General features: G+C 44.1%; 1 protein-coding gene and 1 long non-coding RNA gene across 4 annotated transcripts in view; one reads left to right on the top strand and one right to left on the bottom strand.

Annotated features, from left to right (window-relative positions):
* Nucleotides 1–678: 678 nt before the first annotated feature.
* LOC120314125 lies at nucleotides 679–2,210 on the bottom strand. Its single transcript, XR_005558347.1, has 3 exons — nucleotides 2,069–2,210; nucleotides 1,673–1,877; nucleotides 679–1,295 (listed from the first exon to the last, which is right to left on the bottom strand). It is a non-coding gene; the product is annotated as an uncharacterized LOC120314125 (long non-coding RNA).
* A 149-nt stretch (nucleotides 2,211–2,359) lies between these two features.
* LOC120314124 (gamma-aminobutyric acid receptor subunit alpha-4-like) overlaps nucleotides 2,360–22,007 on the top strand; it is a 116,627-nt gene continuing 96,979 nt past the window's right edge. For all 3 annotated transcript variants that reach the window (XM_039356897.1, XM_039356896.1, XM_039356898.1), the window contains exons 1-2: nucleotides 2,360–2,494; nucleotides 2,747–2,865. In XM_039356897.1, the coding sequence (XP_039212831.1) occupies nucleotides 2,412–2,494; nucleotides 2,747–2,865 (202 nt within the window). In that variant the 5' untranslated portion in view covers nucleotides 2,360–2,411. The remainder of the gene's footprint in view (nucleotides 2,495–2,746; nucleotides 2,866–22,007) is intronic.

Genomic DNA, 22,007 nt, shown 5'->3' with positions numbered 1-22,007 from the left:
AATGTAAGGGCACACATGTAACTGATTAGTTTCCTCTCTGTGACTTTGACATTTCTGTGTTTTGTGTTGAGTGACAAATAACCCAACTGCATACACTGATGGGTTGAGAGACAGTTTTTAACAAAGCAGTTAATTTGCAACTTCCCCTTTTCTCTGCAGCTTTCCATAATTTCTAGGGGAAAAAATCCACCTTGTAATCCAATTTGTCATTTATTTTTATCTCTGATTTTACTATCTTCTAGGTCAGTGGCCCCCAACCTTTTGGGCACTAGGGATCAGTTCAATGCAGATTTTTCTGCAGATTGGAGGCGGCATGATTTTGCATGTTGCCTACATCCCGCAATGGGGCTTCACTTGTTTGTGTGGTCCAGTTGCTGGTGAGGGAAGTCAGTTCCGCAGAGAAGAAGATATTAAAAGGGCAGAAAAATATATTTCCTCAAAAGGATTTTAAAAGCAGAAACCAACCCTGCCCCCAAGTCTCTCTGTCCCAAGCAGAAGCCAGATGTACAAATGCAGATGTAAACCATCAGAAAGGCCCCAGCTAGGAGATCAAGAAGACAAAGGCACCTAAAAACTGCATAACCCACCCAAACTCTAGGAGTCATTAGTCCCATCACCAGGGAAGCAGGATATGATAATAGGACTAACCTATCACCATCAGAATACCAGAAAGGCACACCCAGACTCAGGTCAGAATACGTGACACAGGAAATACAAAGCCTAAAACAGAAACAGAAAACTATTCCAAACAAAAGGCTTTCAGAGGGTATAAAAACCTACTTGCCACATGTGCTTTGCCCAGTTTTTCTCTCTTTCCTGCCAGAACCATCTTTCGGTCTGGCTCTTCAATAAACTGCAACCTTCTTTCTAAAGCAGTTGCCATGTTGTTTATTTATCCCCGGCTTGGATGAACCAGGATGAAGACTTTTCTTTCAACACTGGTATGCCATGGACTGATGCCATTTCACAGATCAGGGTTTGGGGACCCCTGTTCTAGGCAATTCCCACCCACCCCCGCCATGAGGACCAATGAAGAGTTCATCAACTTGATCTTAGCCAGAAAAAGAAGAAAGAAAACATCTGCAAACCAGCCAGTGAGGAGAGGTGATAGTAATTCAGTAGAGGCTTTCAAGAAATGAAAGAGAAGATGTCACTCAGGCTCTCCATTCTGGATTATAAAAAGCTTCATGGCAGCCAAGTTAGATGTTTCCGTTTTTGCTGCCATCTGTGGTCACCGGGACTTTTGCAGGCCTGATGTGATCACCCATAATGCCATTCAAGGAGGTCTGTAGCATCTGGAGCAGAGGAAGGTAGAAGACAAATTAAGTGGGGCAGTGTAATGCCAGGCTGTAGAGAGATTTGTTAATCATTCTGCTCTTTTTGTGTTGAAAGCAAAATTTATCCTTAATTCTGGTTATTTAGCATATGGCATATCATACATGGACTAGCAATATATATATTAACATTTCATCTTAATCCTGGGTAAAGTAATGTTTAATTCTAGTTAAGGAAAAAATCCCTGAGAATACTCCTAAAATAGTTGGTAATTTTAAAGAAGCTTCCTAATCCCAGATAGTTTCGGTGCTAGTAATTTATTTGATTATGAGGGGGGAAATAAGACACATTTAATAGATACTTTTTCCTTATTTCATGAATTAGCTTTATACTGTACTTTTGGCTGCAGAAGAAGAGGTGACTGACGAGCAGGACTTTCCCCTTGGCTTCCTTTATTCATGTGGGAGGGTAATACGTTAAGGGTAATCGTCGAGGCACTCTGCATATGCTCGGAAATTCATTAATAGCTGGTTGTTACGTCGAGATTGATTTTGCCGATCCGCCCAGAGCACTCCACGAGGTGATTTTAATCCCCAATTTTGCTAAAGCAGAGAGAAAAAAATTAAACCGAAGCAAAAATGAGATGTAGGAGAGATGAATCGGAGAAATGGGAATGGGGAGGAGAGAAGGAGGGGCCTCAGGAAGAGGTGGGATTTGAAAGCCTGGGATCCCCCAAAGAGTGAAGGGAAAGAACTCGCAGGGGAGGAACTGGTGTGCGCGCTCGGGCGCTAACCTGCCTCGGCTCCGGGGACGCCGACAAGATGTAGCTTTGGGCTATGGAGGCTTAGCTTGAGGAGCGGGCCCTACTTTTTCGTCGTCTTTCTCCTCGTCTTCCTCCTCCGGGCTTTTGCCTTTCGGCGTGTACCAGATCGTTGTCTAGGTGGGCTCCCGGCTGGAAGATCGTGCGTACCGGTGGCGGGATCGTCCGCCCTTCCTCTCCTTCCCCCGCCCCGCTCGGTCTTTCCTTCTCCGTTCCCCCCCCCTTTCCTTCTTTAGTGGCCGGGTGATCTCCTCTCTGGAAGAGGCGTTTAGCGACGTGGAAACGCGCAACCAGGCTTAAAGTATGGCAAGCGAAGATGGTTTCTGCCAAGGAGCCAACGATCGCTATGTTTTCGGGTCTGTCGATCATCTTCGTACACTTCCTGTGCTTGGCGACTTGGTAAGCGCTCTATTTCTCGCTTCGCTTCTCCGCCTCCTGCTGCCGCCACCGCCGCTCTCAGTTTCCTTGCACCTGTGTACCTGATGCCCAGAATCGGGGAGGGGGTGGGTGGGGTGGCAGAGAATTCGGAGTGGGCGCGAACCAGGGAGGCAAGGATGCGTCCCCCTTCTCTCGATGGTGGCGGTCTTATCTCGTTTCCTTTCCTGATTTCGTATGCCCCAGGCTTCACGCTTTCTTTCCTTCGACTTCCAGTCTCACCGCGCTCCCGGGACAGCTCAGAAAGGAAGAAAAATTATGGCCGGAGAATTTTACACGCATCCTGGATCGTCTCCTGGATGGCTATGACAACAGGCTGCGTCCTGGATTTGGGGGTATGGTTCATGCCTGCGGTCCTTGTTGTCTGCCTTTGTTTCTTAACGGGGGGGGGGGTGCTTTAGAGATTCTTCAACGCCTTTGAAAATAGAACCGAAAGTAATTATGATCTTTGCATTTTTCCCCAACCCTTTGTTGAGTTGTGGCAGAACCTTTCTCTTCTTGCTCCCACTGATGAATTTGAAGAGGGGAAAAAGAAGATAGAGATCCTGCTAGTTCTTTCCTCCAGAACTCCTCACAGTCATGGTACCTGCTCCTCCAATGCCTGGAAAGCCAGGGACACAATTGAACTGAATTCTATATATTTAACACCAGGAGGAACTTTTCCTCTTCCAACTTATACCCCTTGGTGAGCTAACCACAGCAAATGACTCCCAAATACCAGGCAGATTTGATGCCAATTCACATGCCACATTTCTCTTCCTCTCAGCTTCTGCTTCTTCCTTCCTTCCTTCCTTCCTCCCTCCCTCCCCCCCTCCCTCCCTCCCTCCCCCCTCCCTCCCCCCCTCCCCCCCTCTCATATATACAGACACACAAATACACACACACACACACACACACACACACACACACACACACCACCCATCTTGTGGATCTTGTCCACTGGGAGCTGGTAGGAGTGGGTTGTCTGGACTGTGCCACTTTGTGGGCAGCAATTGCTTGACATTCTGTCAAAGTAGAACAAGTGCAGCTGTTGCTTCTTGGTGAAAAACACACCTGTGTGCTCTTGTCCTTCAATAGTGACAGCAGGGAGGAAATATGTAAACAGCCCAAGGCTTGAGATCTTGCACCTGCATTTGATTTATTCTTGGCAGCCATATTCACTTTCAAAATCCCCATATTTTGCAATTTATAGTAGCAGAAAATGTATAGCACCCCCACTTGCCCTTTTTAGTAACATCCATGCTTTCCACGGATGTAGAGATCTTGAAAGAGTCTCTTATGTATCTCAGTTACTGGTTTCCTCCCAGATGTTTCTACTCTGCTACTCTCGCTGCCCAGCATCTGGAATTCACAGTTTTGGTGGCTAACTCAGAATTGAATCATGGCCAGATTTGTGGATAGAAGAGATACAACTTAGAGTAATGACAAAGAGGGACTAACAGCTTGTAGTATCACTTTAAGTCCTGAGAGGTTGGTTCAGGCATTTCTTTCTCACCAGAGATTGGTATCTGTGAAAATGTAGGAGGAGGCCATGAAAAGATCTTCCTGGGAATTACTTAGTTGACATTGTAAGAAGACTTAGTCCAAGCTTGTTCCCTGAAAAAATGTATTTCTTTCTTTGAGTGTTTAGTTTAGACATGTGACTTATTTACAAAAGCAACTATTCGACCAATTTACATGTACATATCCAGTTATCCACCACGGAAACTGTGTATAACCTGCTTATTTCAATATTATTTGAGAGACCTGGATTTTCCTTTTCATCCATTTAAGGATGGGCAGGATAGATAGAGCTAATCTTATCAAAACACCATAGAGAATTGATTCCTTAAATTCAGTTGGGCTTTTCTATTGTCTTCTGTGTATTTTTGTCTTGAATGTATATGTTTTATACTTACCAATGTGATGGTTTTGATTTTGCCAGCTTCTATTAAAGCGGGACTTTCTTTTCCAGTCTAATAACTTTCCGATGGATTAGGTCTACAAATCCTCATATTTATTCAGAGTTATGGGAACTGTAGTCTGGAGGCTTTTTGATTGGAGAAGGAAATTCACTTTTTGAAATTAGGGAAACTTCTTTAGCAGGAAGAATGGAATGCTGCCAGGATTGAAATGTATCAGTCATTTGTTTTTTGAATCTAAAAGGAAAGGGGGCTTGCATTTATAGTTTGAGACCAGCAGTTCCTTGTATCTTATGATAAATTGGTTTGGAAAATATGAGTAGAATTTTAAAAACTTTTTTTATGCAATGTAGAAGATGCTTCAAAATGACTGGGGAAACGACGAGGAAATAGTCATTTCCCCCAGTTTCCCCAAATGCATAGGAAGAGTGCTGTCCTATCCAGATGGACTGGGAAAGGATCCCAGTGGAAATTACATGTGGGTGAAAAAATTTCTGATTCTCAAACTGGTGTCTGTCAGTTGTGTAAATTACAATTCAGTCAGTGGCTATGTAAGATTAGTGAGAGGATTTATATTTCCATAATGAGGGCTAGATTGGTTGACTCAGCCTTCCATCCTTCCGAGGTAGGTAAAATGAGGATCCAGATTGTTGGGGGCAATGTAAATATATATATATATATACATTGCTTACTGGTGTACACCGCTTAGAGAGTGCTTGCACTTAAAGCGGTATATAAGTCTCATAAATAAATAAATAATGTTAGAAATTGCTAGTGAGGAAATGGTCAGTCTGTGAGTTGTAATCTAAGCCATATGTAGGTCAGAGAGAGAAATCCCATCTGCATGGGAAACAAAATCAGATATATTGTAAGGACCCACCCCACTTTGCATCTTAAGAAGACAGAACTCTTGGAATAATTCTTCCAACAGGCATCCTTTATTAAGAGAAAATGGTTGTAGGCGTTCTAGACAGGACTTGGGGTCCAAGCTCTCCCATTCAAGGTTTTAAGGGGTTTCCCAGTAGCCCCACTCAATCACCCCCTACTTCCAGTGACAGTCTCAGGCATTACATTCCCACCCCCTTTTCCTTTCTGCCTGCTGGATGGAGACTTCAGAGAAAACTACATGAAAGGTAATAGCCCCCTTTGTTATGATTAGGCCTTTTGGTGCTATCCACATTCAGTCTCTTTGAAGTATACTGAAGGAAGTGAGAGCCATAAAGCCCCTTTGTTCACCCCCTTCCCTTCATTGTATGACAGAATCCAGGGAAGGCAGATTAAACTAGGATGGTTAAAAAATCTTCATCTATCCAAAGATCACATGAGTAGGAAAATATCCACAGTGGCCATCAAAGACTGCCAAAAATATTTCTGATTTCTGAAAAGAGATACTACTATTCAGCATTGACACTGATAGGATGTGGCTCTAAAAATTGGATTCTGAATGGTGATATGCTTCTTATTTACCAATTTTTATTTACCAAATTTACCAATCTTATTTCATTCTTTGACAAAGTGATGAATAGAATAGAATAGAATAGAACAGAACAGAACAGAACAGAACAGAATAGAATGAGTTGGAAGAGATTTTGGAGGTTTTCTAGTCCAACCCTCTGCTTAGGCAGCAAACCCTATACCATTTCAAATCTCTTCTTAAAAACTTCCAATGTTGGAGCATTCACAACTTCTGGAGGCAAGTTGTTCCACTGATTAATTGTTCTCTCAGGAAATTTCTTCTTGGTTTTAGGTTGCTTCTCTCCTTGATTAGTTTCCACCCATTGGTTCTTGTCTTGCTCTCAGGTGCTTTGGAGAATAGCTTGACTCCCTCTTCTTTGTGGTAACCCCTGAGATATTGGAACACTGCTATCATGTCACCCCTTGTCCTTCTTTTCATTAAACTATACATACCCAATTCTAGCAACCGTTTTTAATATGTTTTAGCCTTTAGTTCCTTGATCATCTTTGTTGCTCTTCTCTGCACTCTTTCTAGAGTCTCAACATATTTTTTACCTTGTGGTGACCAAAACTGGATGCAGTATTCCAAGTTTGGCCTTACCAAGGCATTGACACTTCACCTGATCTTGATTCTATCCCTCTGTTAATGCAGCCTAGCACTATGTTGGCTTTTTTGGCAGCTGCACCACTGGCTCATATTTAAGTGATTATCCACTAGGACTCCAAGATCCCTCTCACAGTTACTACTATTGAGTGACATACCACCTATACTATACCTGTGTATTTGTTTTTTCGTGCCTAAATGTAGAACCTTACTTTTTTCATCATTGAATTTCATTTTGTTAGATAGCACCCAATGTTCAAGTCTGTCAAGATCCTAGTTGACCAGTGAAATGCTGTGGACATAGTACACTTAGACTTTAGCAAGGCATTCAACAAAGTAGATCACAACTTACTTCTTGGTAAGCCAGAAAAATGTGGGATAGACAGCATCACCACCAGATGAATTTGTAACTAGCTGACAAATGGTACTCAATAAGTCCTCCTTAATGGTACTACATCTACATGGAGGGAAGTAAGCAGTGGGGTACCATAAAGTTCTGTCTTAGACCCAGCACTCTTCAATATCTTCATAATTGACTTAGATGAGGGAATACAAAGGGAACTCATCAAATTTGCAGATGACACTAAGTTGGCAGGAATAGCCAACATCCCAGAAGACAAGTTCAGGATCCAAAAAGATCTTGACAGATTTGAATAATGGGCCCAATCCAACAATATGAAATTTAATGTGGAGAAAAGCAATGTTTTATATTTAGGCAGGAAAAACCAAAGGTACAAGTAAGATTAGGTGAAACCTGGCTCAAAAAACAATAACTGTGAGAGGGACCTAGGAATCCTGGTGGACGGTCACTTAAATATGAGTCAGCAGTGAGCAGCGGCAGCCAAGAAAGCTAATACAATCCTTGGTTATATAAAGAGAGGTATAGAATAAAAATCACTTGAAGTGTGTGTATATAGATATAGATATATAGATATTTTAAATTTTTTTGGATTGCTAACAAAGAATTAAGGGAGACTGGAATAGCTATTTTGAGCTAATTAGCTCTCATCAGCCAGACATACCCTTCTGAGATTCGAACCTGGGCTGCTTGCACGTTGGGCAGCTGTGTTGACCTCTAGGCCACAGGCTCTTTCTCACTTTGTCAGCTGTGTGAGGGAAGGAATAGACAGGGGAGGAGAATTACCTTGAGTGTTTTTTGATGCACCCTGTCGGCCCAAATATGGGAGAAAGAAATCTTTTGCCTGTATCAACTCAATCTAAAGCCATCCACAGCCATGGTCTCCTGCTTGAGCAACTGGTTGGACTAAAAGACCTCCAAGTCCCTACCAGGTCATTTAGTCTGTATTTTGTAACTTCTAGAACACACATTTGCAATTATAATTGCCCAGAAGGCTAAACTGAAATGTTTACAGAGGTGCCAGTATAAGAGCAGATGAACAAACTGTGTAGCTGAAACAAGTTCTTGATATTAAATGTTTTTTTTTTAATATTTTTGTACATTAGTATCCATCCATTTAAATTTTATGCACTATTATTATAGAACCAATTATGCTTGGAAGAATAAGAGAAAAGTAACATAAATAAACAATCCATTTATATTTAAAATGTGTTGTATATTTTAAAGGGTTTGGGCATATTGATAGTAAAAAAGCTAAGCAACTCTATTCCTTACTTGACAAGAATATTTAGAAGGCCTTCTTGCTTTCTCCTAAATTCCTTGTTATTGTGTTCTGCTTCTGTACTTTGGAACTGGATTTTACAGCTCATGTGGACATATAAACAGTAAAGTAAATATTACCTCCAGAAATATTTAGACATGTAATTCTGGATTCTTTTAGCATAAATAATGTGAGGTACTAATACCTTTGAAATGAGCCATTGTAAGAACATACTGTAAGAATAAGCCTCTACAATAGACTGTTATATAGTCTATCCCAGTGTTTATCAAATTTGGGAACTTTAAGAATAGACTTCAGCTCCTGAATTCCCCAGTCAGCAGTTGAAGTCTATACATTTTAAAGTGGCAAGTTTGAAAAACACTGGTTTATTCCATCATCCTTTTTGTTTGATTTTTACAAGCCAATATATGTGTAAGGGATGTGGGGTTCTGTGGTTTCATAGATTCAAAGATAATGCATGGTAAAAAATCTATCTATAGATAAACAAGGTGCTAACATTAATTTGCACAGAAAATAAAATTCTGAGTAACATGTGAGAAATGAAATGAGGTTGATCACTCTTTCAGGCAGCTGTCCAGCCTGCCAAACTGCATTAGTCAAGGGACTGCAAAACAAGTATGGAAGTATTAATTGCAAGTTGATTCCTTCTTCAGGTTGACAGTGACAGAAATTATTACCATCTGTCTCTTGGTTGGAAACCTTGGCAAAATCAGGTGCTATTTTTAGTACTGTCCTCTTTGGACAGGTGTCCCAAGCATGAATCTGGCCCATTACCATCTTTCTTTCTGTCTTCAGATGGTAGGCTGAGTGTTGAAGAAGAATGAAAAGCAGTTTGCCTTCTACTTTCTACAGGTGACCTTTCTAAGTCAGGAATTAGAAAGATGTCACTGTTCTGGTTACTTTCAAATATTCTTGTATTGATTTATTCAAGGAAGTCTCATCACAGGCCTGCAATACATTTTCTTATGGTTTATTGAAAATGTTGTAGTATACTGTGTTTGGAGAGCTCACTAAGACTTGCACCATCATGATTTACAAGCTGCAGGAGTTAGGTCCCTAGTTCATGCTAAGTAAAGCACTAATTGTCTCTCAGAGGTAAACTTGCAAGGTGTCTGTTGTGTCAGGATGATTTCCTACCAGAAGAAAGAATTGCTATTGATAGACACATTTCTAGAGGACATGACTGATGTAAGATATATTTATGTAAAGGAATCACAGAACATTTCTGAGAAAATTGGTTTCCTTAATGAATCAAGTTTGCAAACCATAATTCTGAAACAAATTGCTGTGTTACTGGAAAGGCTTGTCAAAAGAATTTCGTGTCTTCTATGATATTAAAGTTCTAACATATTGGGTAAAGCTGGTACTGTATAGGTCTATGTGTGGAATTCATAGAATCAGAATGCTGGAAGGGGCTTCAGAGTCTTTCCGGTCCAACCCTCTCTGCCCAAGACAGGAGACCTTATTCCATCCTGGACAAATTCTTTTCCATTCTTTTCTTGATGGAATACCCACAACTCCAGAAGGCAAGCTGTTCCATTCATTAATTGTTGTCAATGTTGTGTTCTCCGTTCGCAGGCGAATGATGAAGACTCACGATGACAAACAACAATGCTTTATTCTCATACTCCAACTCCAAGCAAAAAACAAAAGGCACGCAGGCCTTTTATAGGGCTTGAACCTCAGACAGAGTGAACCAATAAGAGTTCTTCTTTCTTCGTGCCTTGTCATGCGCACAAGCTGGCACCGCTCTGTCTGGTCCTGGGCAGCTTTTAGAATGCCCGGGACCAGTTGCAACAATTCTGGGCCTGCTGAGTTTCCTCATCAGGCCCAGAACACAACACCCCTCCCCCCTGGATAGAGCACACACAATTCCACTTCATTATAATCATAATAAAATAAATCAAAAGAAAATAATAGTCTGCTCACATGCAGACACCCTTCTTCTACTAACATAGTTAGCCAACAAAACCATTCTCTAATGTGAACTTCACATGTCTATCTTTTACCCCACAAAGGTCCCATCTCCTCAACCTAGACATGTAAGGTCCCTTGTACTGACAAGAACCTCACATATTCACCTAGATGCTTAGGAGGGGCCTTAGCCCGTTGTGACCTATGCACGGTTAGGGAGGGTGCCTGGCATGTCAGCTCACCTGCCCGGCTAGGCAGACCAGGACTTGTTCTTAAGGGCGCCTGGCCTACTGGCCTGTCTGTTGGGCTTGCTAGACCAGGACTTTTATGCACAAGTTTTGCAGGTGACCCCTGGTGAGGCATGCCGGCAGAATTGCCAGAGCTCTTCCCAGGCTCCATGAGAGCAGCTGAAATTCCCAACCCTCTGAGTTGGCTGAGAATTCCCCAACTACTCTGTATGGCTCCAGGGAACTTAGTCCCTCAAGCCCACAACCAGTCTCAGACATGACCTGCGTTGCAGTTGTGCCCCAATACTCCCAGTCCCCAGTGGCCGAGGTGCCATCGTCAGGAATTGCCTCATTAGCAGACCCCGTCTCAGGTAAATTCCTGTTTGGAGCTCTTGCGGATACGCATGACTCCCTGTTCGGCACAATAGCTGAATTCTGAGAATGTCCTTGCACCCCCCCTGGGAAGTCCCTAGCGCCCTGCGGTACGTCCCAGGAACAGTGAGGTTGTATCTCATAAGTGAACCTGAAGTGTGAGATTGTGTCTCAGGAGGTTGACCTGAAGTGCGACTTAATTCCTTGGCCCCCTCCCCCCTGAGAGCAGATGCAGGGGTGGAATCCACAGGTGACAACCGCCAACGCAGTTGATCGATGTGACGCTGCAGGACATGGCCATCTCCCAAGGTCACTTCGTATGATACAGGTCCAGAGATCTTACAGATGACAGCAGGAACCCACAGATGACCAGGAGCATAGTTCCTAGCCCAGACCGGATCACCCAACTGAAGTCTCCCCAGATGTGACACCTGTGAAGCCACCCGGTCTGGGTGCAACCTGTCCAATTTAATAATGAGTCTGCGACCCCAGCAGAATTCAGCTGGGCTCTTACCTGTGGTCGTGCAAGGTGTGGTGTGGTGTGCAAGAAGAAAATCAGCTAACCTGTGATGCCAGTTACCGTAAGTCAGTTTCTTGAGGGCATCTTTGGTGGTGCGCACCATTCTCTCCACCAGGCCGTTGGAGGATGGATGGAAGGGAGCCGATGGTGCATGCCGGATCAGGTTGGCCTGAACAAAAGCCTGGAACTCAGAAGAGGTAAATTGAGGGCCATTGTCTGAAACCAGAACATCTGGAAGACCGTGTGATGCAAAAATTCCTCTCAGCACCTGGATGGTCCTGGCAGTAGTAGTGGAGGAAACAGGAACAATCTCTAGCCACTTGGAATGGCTATCAACTATAACCAGGAAGAATTGCCCCTGAAATGGCCCAGCGTAATCTATATGCACCATAGACCATGGGGTTTGAGTTTCCTCCCACCTATGAACTGGTGCCTGAGGCATTTCAGGCCGAGACTGTTGGCACACTTGGCACCCGTGCACCTGGGCCTTGATGGCTTTATCGAATCCAGGCCACCAAAGATGGCTGCGCGCAAGCACTTTCATCCTAACTATCCCAGGATGTCCCTCATGCAGAGAGATCAAGATTTTAGACCTCAATGAGGCTGGGATTACTACCCTGCTACCCCATAAAATGCACCCATTAAAGGTAGACAGTGCATGTCTCCTTTGCCAAAAACTTTGAAATGTCGCATCTGGACACGAGTCAGGCCATCCTGACAACACCCATGTCAGCACGCGTGTAAGCGTGTAACAGGGGCAGTTTCAGCAGTCACGTCCCTAGCATTGAGGGGAGATTCAGGCAACTCCTGAATGGAAAGAATATTTATGGCAGGAGCAGGGTCTGCTTCTACCTGAGTTAAAGGCAATCTGCTTAGGCCATCTGCATGGCCCATTTCTTTTCCAGGTTTGTGAACTAGAGTGTAATCATATGCTGACAGGAAAATGGACCATCTCAGCATAGGAGGAGAAATGATATGTGGAGTCTGTTTTTTAGTAGTAAACAACCCTAACAGAGGCTTATGGTCTTATAGACCGTGAAATGGCAGCCATATAAGAAATCATGAAATTTCTTTATGCCAGCTACTATGGCCAAGGCTTCTCTGTCAATCTGAGCATAATTCCACTCTGCAGATGACAGAGTCCTTGAATAATAGGCCACAGGGACTTGTGTCCCATCAGCCTTCAGATGGCTAAGTACCGCTCCCACCCCATAAGGAGATGCATCACATGCGATGCAAACAGGCAGTTGCTCATTGAAATGCGCTAAAACAGCATTAGAAGTGAGCAAGGCCTTAACCTCATTGAAGCTCTTGTCATGGACTTTAGTCCACTGCCAAGGAGTCTGCTTGTCTAAGAGCCTATGTAACGGCTCTGCCACTGCAGCTTTGTGTGGGAGAAATGCATGGTAAAAATTTAATAGCCCCAAGAAGGCTTGCAGCTCACTCTTGGACTTGGGGGTTGGGGCCTGTTGAATAGCTTGTAGTTAAGCTTCAGCAGGGTGAATGCCTTGGGCATCAATCCTGAAACCTAAGAAGTCAGTGGAAGTGACTCCTATCTTGCATTTATCCTGCTTTAGCTTAAGGCCTGCTTTTCTAAAACGAAGCAAGACAGCCCTTAATCTTTCTGCTAAATATTGAGATGACTCCCCAGCAATGAGGATGCCATCGAAATAGGGACAGACCCCAGGAATACCTCGAAATGTGCTTTCTATGACACTTTGGAATATGCCAATTTACCCCAAATTGCACTCTTGATCTTGAAAGCCCCCCTGTGAGTTACAATAGTCTGGGTCTCTGTAGCTGCCTCATCAACAGGTAGCTATTGATAGGCCTGTGCCAGGTCAAGCTTCGCAAAAATGCGCCCCCCCCCTTGGGGGAGGCCAGGATGTAGCTTACAAGAGGGACTGGATAAGCGTGCTGTTGCAATGCCTTATTCAGTGTACACTTGTAGTCTGCACATATACGTGTTTCCCCATTAGCCTTTAGAGGCATTACTATGGGAGTTTCCCACGGACTAGAATCCACAGGTTCTAAAATGCCCTGCTGGAGCAATTTGTCCAGTTCAGCATCTATTTTACCTTTGAGGGCAAAAGGTACCCTCCTAGGCTTAAACCTGATGGGCGTGATGGTTGGGTCTAACTGTAGCGAAATGGGAGGCCCCTTGTAGGATCCTAGCTCTGAACTAAACACATCTGCAAACTCCTTGCAAACCTCTGCAAGGCCCAGCGTTTGCAAACTGTGCAGCCCAGTTACCTGGATTCCCAGGGCCTTATTCCAATAAGACTCGTACGATCACCCCCAACAACCACCATATCTAGGGAACCTTCAAAATCCTTATACTGTACCTTAAGGGTGGCCTCCCCCTCAACACACACCACAGAATTTTGAAAGTCAGTGAGTATTAGATTTGATGGCCTGAGTTTAACTCGAAGGCCACTACTGCAGCAAATCCTTTAAAAGGTATTAATTGAAATAATGGAAAGAGCGAACCCTGTATCCAACTCCATTAGTAAGGGAACCCCTTGCAACCTTACGTTAAGGGAAAGTTTCTTTTTAAGGGGCTTGTGTGTTCCTGTTCTTAGAATGCTCCTGAGCGATGCGCAGAAACCCACCCTGTTTTGGCTAGGGACCCTGGTACCTTTCTGAAGCAATTGTTCCCAAAGTTGAACCTTCTGGTAACCCAAACAGATGGATGCAATGTGGCCCTGCCTGCCACATGCCTTGCAGATGGCAGAGCGAAACCTGCAGTCAGTTCGCTTGTGGCGTCCTCCGCACCCACAGCATTGAAAAGATGCTGGGGCCTTGACTGGACGTCCCTTCTGCCTCCTCTCAGCTGGCTGGTGAAGTCTGTCGACCTCCTCTTCAGGATCCATTTCTGATCCTTCTCGAGCGTCCTCTTGATGGACGGTAGCTGTTTCTGGAGGATTCCTGGCGAGGCGCAAGGCCTTCACAGACCCGCCTGCTGCTTCCTCAGCTGCCACCTCTCGCGACGCATCTTGGAAGGAGACATCTTCTTTTGCAAAAATCTTTTGTTGTACGTCTCTGATACTTAAGCCACAGACAAAGCGATCTCGCAGCCTCTCTTCCAGATCCTTGAACTCACAAGGCCTGGCTGCTTGCCTTAAGGCCGCAATAAAGTCCGCAGCAGATTCACCTGGCCTCTGGTCTCTCTGCTCGAATGCGTGCCTCCAAGCAATGATGGATAACTTTGGCTGGAAGTGGTCCTTCAACATTTTCTTCAAGTCAGCATATGCTACTGACTCCAGAGGTGCAGGGGCCACCAGATTTTCTGTGATGTCAAAAGCTTCTTGTCCAAAGGCACACAGAAGAGTTGCTGCCTTCAGGCCGTCTTCTCTAATCTGATTTACTCTGAAATAACTCTCCACCCGTACTACGTAGGAATTCCATTTCTCTGGGTGGGAGACATCGAAATCAGTCAAGCGGCCAATCTTTGACATCGTAAAGTTTATGATCTTCACCACTCGCTTCCTCTACAAGCTGGTGTTCGGAGAAAGGGTCTTTTAGCCGAGCTCACCCTCCAGCAACGCTATACTGGCAGGCTGGGATGCTGATTCAGATGCCAACTTCCCCTCTTCAGGACTTCCTGGTAAGTCCTTAAATCTTTTTCTTCAGCTTGCAATGATCCCACCTTCGTCGCCAGTGTTCTCCGTTCGTGGGTGAATGATGAAGACAAACAACAATGCTTTATTCTCCTAGTCCAACTCCAAGCCAAAAGCAAAAGGCACACAAGCCTTTTATAGGGCTTGAACCCCAGACAGAGTGAACCAATAAGAGTTCTTCTTTTTTCGCGCCTTGTGCATGCGCACAAACTGGCGCCACTCTGTCTGGTCCCGGGCAGCTTTTAGAATGCCCAGGACCATTTGCAACAATTCTGGGCCTGCTGAGTTTCCTCATCAGGCCCAGGACACTACAGTCACCATCAGGAATTTTCTCCTGAGTTCTAGGTTGAACTCTCTTTAAGGAGCTTCCACCCATTGCTTTTTGTCCTGCCCTCAGATGCTTTGAAAAATAGGTTGACCCATTCATCTCCATGATAGCCTCTCAAGTACTGGAAAATAGCTATCCTGTCACCCCTAATCCTTCTCTTCATTAGGCTAGACATATATAATTCCTTCAACCACCCCTATCATACAGTTTAGGCTCCAGCCCCCTAATCATCTTTGTTCTTCTCTGCACTCTTTCTAAGTCTCAAAATCTTTTTTGTATTGTGATGACCAGAATTGGATACAGTATTCCAAGTGTGGCCTAACTAGTGCAGTATAGAGTGGTACTATTGCTTCTTGAGGAAAAAAAATTGGCAGGATTGGGCCCAGAAGAAAATAAGAGTTAGCTATGAACAGTTAAGTTAAAGGCAAAACAAGGTTGCAACTATAAAGCAAAGAACAGAAAGGCAACAGCCTGAGAGTTGGAATTTGTGATCAAGCATACAAAGTCCCAGAAGGAATTTGCCAGAAGAGAAGCAGATGGACAACAAAACATAAATAACCAAAAATGTTATATGAAACAGGGGCATGAAAATAGAAAATAATAGAATACCCAAAGGGAAGCCAATAGCATTTAGTTTTGCAGAAATTGTGTCATCAATTTTGCAGAAGCTGTGTAACAGCAATAAATACATAGTGATGTTTCATTTGTGTAGTCATTAAGACTTAACATCAAACAAAGGGTACATAATCAAAGTGATTACTAGAATTAAACATTAAAAAATCCATGAAGATTAAACCTAAATGTAGACATCAAATAATGGAGTTCTACTTAACGTAGGGAAGCCACATGCAGTAACCTCTCTTTGTGATCTTGATTATCCATCACATCTTATTTCAGGTCTGGCTATTCTCAAAGATGGACTAGAAAAATCTATTTCCAAGCTACAATTCATTTTACTGAATTCTTTTTCTCTAGAGCAACATTTCTCAACCTCAGCAACTTTTATTTTAAACAATTGCCAGGAAAATTGTACAAGTTAAAATCTACACTTCTAAAAATTGCTGAGGTATTTGGTTTTTCTTGTCTAAGTGTAAAACCTTATTTTTCTGTACATTGAATTTCATTTTGTTAGATGGGACCCAGTGTTCAAGTCTGTCGAGATCCCTCTGGATCCTGAACCTATCTTCTGAGGTGTTGGCTATTCCTGCCAATTTGGTGTTGTCTGTAAATTTGATGAGTTCTATTCCCTCATTTAAATTGTTTATGAAGATATTGAAGAATACTTGGCCTAAGACAGAACCTTGGCTTACCTCACTGCTTACAGTATTTCTCTCCATATGGATGTAGTTTCATTAAGGACTACATGTTGAGTGTTGGTTTGTCAGCCAGTTACGAATCCATTTAGTGGTGATGCTATCCCACATTTTTCGAACTTAACTAAGAAGTAGGTTGTAGTCTACTTTGTCAATTGTCTTACTGAAATCCAAGTATACTATATCCACAGCATTTTGCTGATCCACTAATTTAGTCACTTTGTTAAAGAATGAAATAAGATTGATTTGGCAAGATCTGTTTTTAACAAACCCATGTTGGCTTCTGGTAATAATTTAGGATCAGCAAGGTTATACCTTTAAGAGAAAAGAGAAAAGGAAAAAAAACCTGAAGCTACTGCCATTTGAAATAGATGAGAAGAAACTGGCTGCTCAAGAAGAGATGTTTATTGACAGAAGTGAAATACTATTTCAGCAGTTCGATTCTAGGTCAGCTGAACAATTAGCTGAGTGAGTGGAAGGGTTCTTATATGGTTCTGAGACTTTGAAGTTTGGAGTTTGTGTAATATGGGTTTTGTGTTTCTAAAGGAGTATTTGGGCAACTTCTTTCTGGCTGGTTGCTATTTCCTTTGTTGGATTTTTTTGGGTGAGGGGTTGCTGATTTTAATCTTCTTATTCTATCTTTGTTAGCTGTTAAATTTTGCTGCAAGGGGCTTCAAAAGAATTTGTGTTAATGAGTTTTTCTGTTTGCTTTTTCCTGTTGGGTTATGACTGGGCCGGTCTGATACATGGCTTCCACTTTCAATAATGTGGAAATAAGTGTCAGAATCCAGTTATATTTCATTTCTATCTATCTCCTCTGATCTAAAAATAAATTTCACCTTTCCCTGGATTCTGCCATACTCCCAAGGGGGAGGAGGATATGCATGCGGGTTTATTGCGTTCACTCCTCTATTTGCTCCAATGTAACCTTTTGTTTACTGACTCCATGTCTGCTATCCATTACAATGTAACAAATTGCCTCCTGCACTATGCATCTCTCTGAACCTTCTTCTCCCTAACCGGGCAGCTAGGAAAAGGGGGGGGGAAGAAGTACAAACCTTTGGGACTTGGCTTATCTCTCCATTCTCAAAGGGAGGTGTGAAGAGCTGTGGAACATCACACTACAAACAGAGCAGGAATGATATTATCTCCCCTTTCCCACAATGGACCTAACACCTGGGGATTGGCCGGTCTGAATTGTCCGGATGAACTGCAGGGAAGGGAGAAAACCCAGTAGAAAGGGAGCCTTCCCCTGAACCAGGATCCCACCAGCTATCGGGATCCGAGATGTCATACTTCTCAGGAGAGGAAGTGGTGGAAACGCACAACCCCAAACTTTGGTGGTCAATGGGCATTGGCAAGAAGGATGAGTGGGAAAAGAGAATAAGAAAGGTGACCCTGAGATGGGGCAGCCACCAATCCGAATGGAAGCAAGGCATGGAGAAAGAAAACGGATGGGACATCCCCAGTGATAAAGCCTGTATCCGTATCATGCAATCCACTCTGGAAGGAGTGGCTGCAGGTTGGATGGTGAACCTGCATGATTCCAATGCCTCAGAGCTCAACATCTTCAACCACTTCATGTCCTCTCTGAGAAGGCGATTCAAGGATCCCCTTTCTGATCAAAAGGCCCACGAGAGAATCAAGACAGTGAGGCAGGACAGACGTCCAGTAGCAGAGTATAAACAAGAGTATACAGCCAAGAAGTCAACAGGCTGTTTCAAATGTGGGAGAGAGGGGCATAACACTGTAGAATGCCACTCAAAAGCCCCTCAGCATAACCCAGACCGATCACCGGCCAGGAAATCAGGGAAGTCCCCAGTCATGCCAAAATAACTTGCCATGAGGGTGATAGGGGCTGTGGAGTCCCCAGCTCCTGCCAAATGTGAGGAGGGAACTCCGGCCCACACCGCAGTGCCGGTGGATACCTTGGATGACAGCTCAGAGGGCGAACCCCTGGTAAGTGGACCCATCGCACCCATACTCAAGACAGTGACTATATTAGCTCCCTCCATGCCCGAAGCTATCAAAAGTGAATGCCTTAATAGACACTGGATGCACCCACTGCCTCGTTAGCCTGATGCTAGTGGGGAACTTGGACATTCCGGTGAGGAGGCTGAAACAACCAATCTCATTTGGCCAGTTAGATGGGTCTATAGCAGGGGGGGTGCCAGCTACACTAGCCACTTTATCAGTCCACCTAACCCTGGGGAATCATGAGGAAGTCATAACATTTGTAGTGACTCCAGGCATGGAATGCCCAGTGATCCTAGGGCTGGAATGGTTAAAGAAATGGAGCCCTTGGGTAAATTGGAGGATGGCAGACCTCAATTTCCCAAAGGGGGATCATGTGAACCTAAAAACCCAAGGAGCCCTACCAAACTTAGGAACTCAGAAAGCATTGATGGGAGAGGAAAAGTGGCTACCCGAAATACAGAGGAATACCGAGAACTTGCTGGAGTTTTCAGTGAGGAGCAGGTGGATGAGTTTCACCTTCACCGACCCACGGATTGTGCCATAGAATTCAAGCCTGGGGCAAAACTCCCAAAGCCCAGACTATACTCTATGAGCCCTTAGGAGAAAGAGTAAATGGAAAGATTCATAAATAAAAACCTTGAAAGTGGGTTTATTGAACCTGCCAAGCCTAAGGTAACCGCCCCGATCCTCTTTAGAGAGAAGAACAATGGCACTTTACACTTGTGTGTGGATTACCACACCCTGAATGCAATCAGTGAAAGTAATCTATACCCCCTACCTCTCATGAAGGACATGTTATCCCACCTCTTGAAAGGGAAATTTTTCACTAAACTAGACCTAAGGCAGAGCTTTTCAACCAGTGGTATGGGTACCATCTGTGGTACATTGGTACCTGGCAGATAGTACGCGACCATCCTAGAAAAGTGGTAGCAGGGGAGGGGAATGAGCTGAACTGGTGTCAGCACTGCACAAGCCTGAGCGACAGATGACTGGAGCTGCAGGGCTGTCATTGCTCAGCGGAAGTGCCAGTATCAGTGCCAGGCTCCAGCTGGAAAGCAGCACTGATCCTGGTGCTTCTACTGAGCCCAGAAGAAGCGCCGATCAACTGGAATGTTGCAGCCTCTCCAGGGTCTTGTGATTTACATTCAGATGCTTGGCAACTGATTCACATTTATAATGGTCTCAGTGTCCCAGGGTCTTGTGAAGTGACCAAAACCTGCTGCAACCACCCAGCAGACAGGGGGGGGGGAATAAAACCAAAACACCCCACCTCACCCCCGCTGCCAATCCTCAACAGAAATGCTCACAACAATGAAAACCTCGGACAAGAAGAACAGCGCAGCTGGGCGGGCAGGCAGGTGTCTTGCTCGGCTGTGGCTTGGGGGGCACTTTTTTCAGTGCCATTGTAACTTCAAACAGTCACTAAATGAACTGTTGTAAGTTGAGGACTACCTGTACTTCATCATTTTTTTTCCTTTTTTGGGGGGGGGGTCATCAAGTTTTTGACACCTTGCTAGGCGACTGGTGGTACTTGGATGTTGCCATATCCTAAAAGTGGTACAATGAGTGGTACAAGTGAGCACAGCTGAAATAGTTCAAGCTCTAATGCAAAACTTTATTGAACGCAGCATATCAACACTGATGAAAGGAAAAAAACAGTTCGGGTGAAAAAGGCACCAGGATAGAAAATTAAAAAAGTAGAAACTCCCCTTTCCCCTGACAGTACAAGTTACATTCCCCAATTAATTTTCAGATGTGTGTTATGAGAATTGTCCCAGAACTATCTCAGTTCTCAGTCAATGGTTCCTCCGATGACCTTGGTTCCCGAGGTGGCTGGTTCACAGGTGCTCTGAGAACTCTAAACATGCCCCCTCCCCCTGCTACTGCTGGCAAGTCAAATGCATATATGGCTGAAGCAAAATAGGTGTCAGAACCCATTATTTTCCTGGGGGGGGAGGAGGAATCTATTTCATTTCTTTATTTTTCTTACGAGGGTTCTGCCATTCTCCTGAGGGGAAGGGGGGCTCTGTGATATGCTCATTTGCTTTGTTACAATGTATCCTTTCTGTTATTTCTGCAAACTTACTCTTTGAACTGTCTCTCCCTTGATGTTACCTTGGGGTGAGAAAAGAATGTGCCTCTGGCCATTTGGCTTATCTCTCGCTGTGGAAGGAAAGGTGTGAAGACCCAACAACGTCATCATAAGCATGGGAGCAGCTATCAGCTCCTTTCCCACAGCGGACTTAACACCTGAGGATTGGCCCATTCAAACTGACCAGTTGAACTATTGGGGTGGGGTTTACTTGGGACTCTTTTAACCTATTGATCTGAGCAGGAAACCCTCAGATCCTGTCTATTATGCCTGCTATCAGCTTCTCCTAATAAAAGTTGCTTTTGGAAAGAAACTGTTCCAAGAGTCCTGCTTTCTTAGGATAAGGTTTTGAAGTGGGCCCTGACAATAAGTTTCTTTGGATGTTGACATAAGCCCTAGTTAAGAGCCTGTGCAGCTGGCTGCCCCCCACCCATTCTGTCTAGTTGTTCATGGTGCCACTGCCACAAAGAGAGGCAGATGGAGGAGGCAATGGAGCTGCCCCATGTACCCCATACCCGCTTACCTCAGGGCCCCCACAGCTAGTCCTCCCACGCCTAACACAATCCTCACCTCATGGTGGTAGCACCAACAGCTCCGTCCAGCAGCAACCCACATAGCCGCCACCAGCCTACTTCTGTAGCCGCCCACCACCGTTCACACACGCCATCCCCAGCCTCCATTTTCCTGGCAGAGGCCTTCAGGAAAGGCCTCTGCAACTGAGAATGGAGCCCCTGCCTCCGTTTCGCTGGAGAGGCCTTCAGGAAAAGGCCTCTACAGCTGAGAATGGAGCCCTGGATTGACGTATGGCAGAGGCTTTTTGCAAAGATGGTAAAAGACTTTACAAATGGAGGGAAGACTTCAATATTTCAGCCTTTTGCCACAAATCTTGTTGAGGCCTTTATTTGCAGAAAACAAGCCTAAAGTACCGTGAGATCACAGGAGATCAGTAGTGAACAGCCACAGAAGTGGGCAAGCAGTGGCCACATGGGCTCCTGCTGAACAGGCCTGTTGGTGCTGCCACTGCAAGGCAAGACAATGGAAAAAATAAGATATCCCCTGAAAATAAGACCTAATGCCTCTTAGAGGCAAAGAAAAATATAAGACTGGGTCCTATTTTCAGGGAAACATGGTATGCCATACATTAAATAAACAATATAGTAAATAAATAATAAACAGATCATATGCATCCCAAAGCAAACTCTTTATAGCAAACAAAACATCTTCTAGAGGCTTAACCATCACCTTATCCCAAGACCTCAGAGAAAATCAAGTTTCAGAGTCTTTTTGAATGTCATCAGGATGGGAGCCATATTGATGTTGGAGGAGATGTTGTTCCAAAGGGCAAGTACTGCCACAGAAAAGGCATACTTCATGGCTGTAAAATATGTTATGAATTTAATCAAAGCACCTATAATACCTGTTGGAAACACTATAAAGCCCTTATATTTTTTCTGTTATACCCAGCAAATCAAAGTCCTTTCTTTCATTTTTAAAACTGCACTTGTAGCTAACAT

This window comes from Crotalus tigris, unplaced genomic scaffold, assembly GCF_016545835.1.
Source record: "Crotalus tigris isolate CLP2741 ecotype Arizona unplaced genomic scaffold, ASM1654583v1 scf7180000018833.132574, whole genome shotgun sequence".
Lineage (NCBI taxonomy): Eukaryota > Metazoa > Chordata > Lepidosauria > Squamata > Viperidae > Crotalus > Crotalus tigris.
The sequence above is the reverse complement of the archived record's forward strand: the minus strand, read 5'-3'. Positions and strand labels throughout refer to the sequence as shown.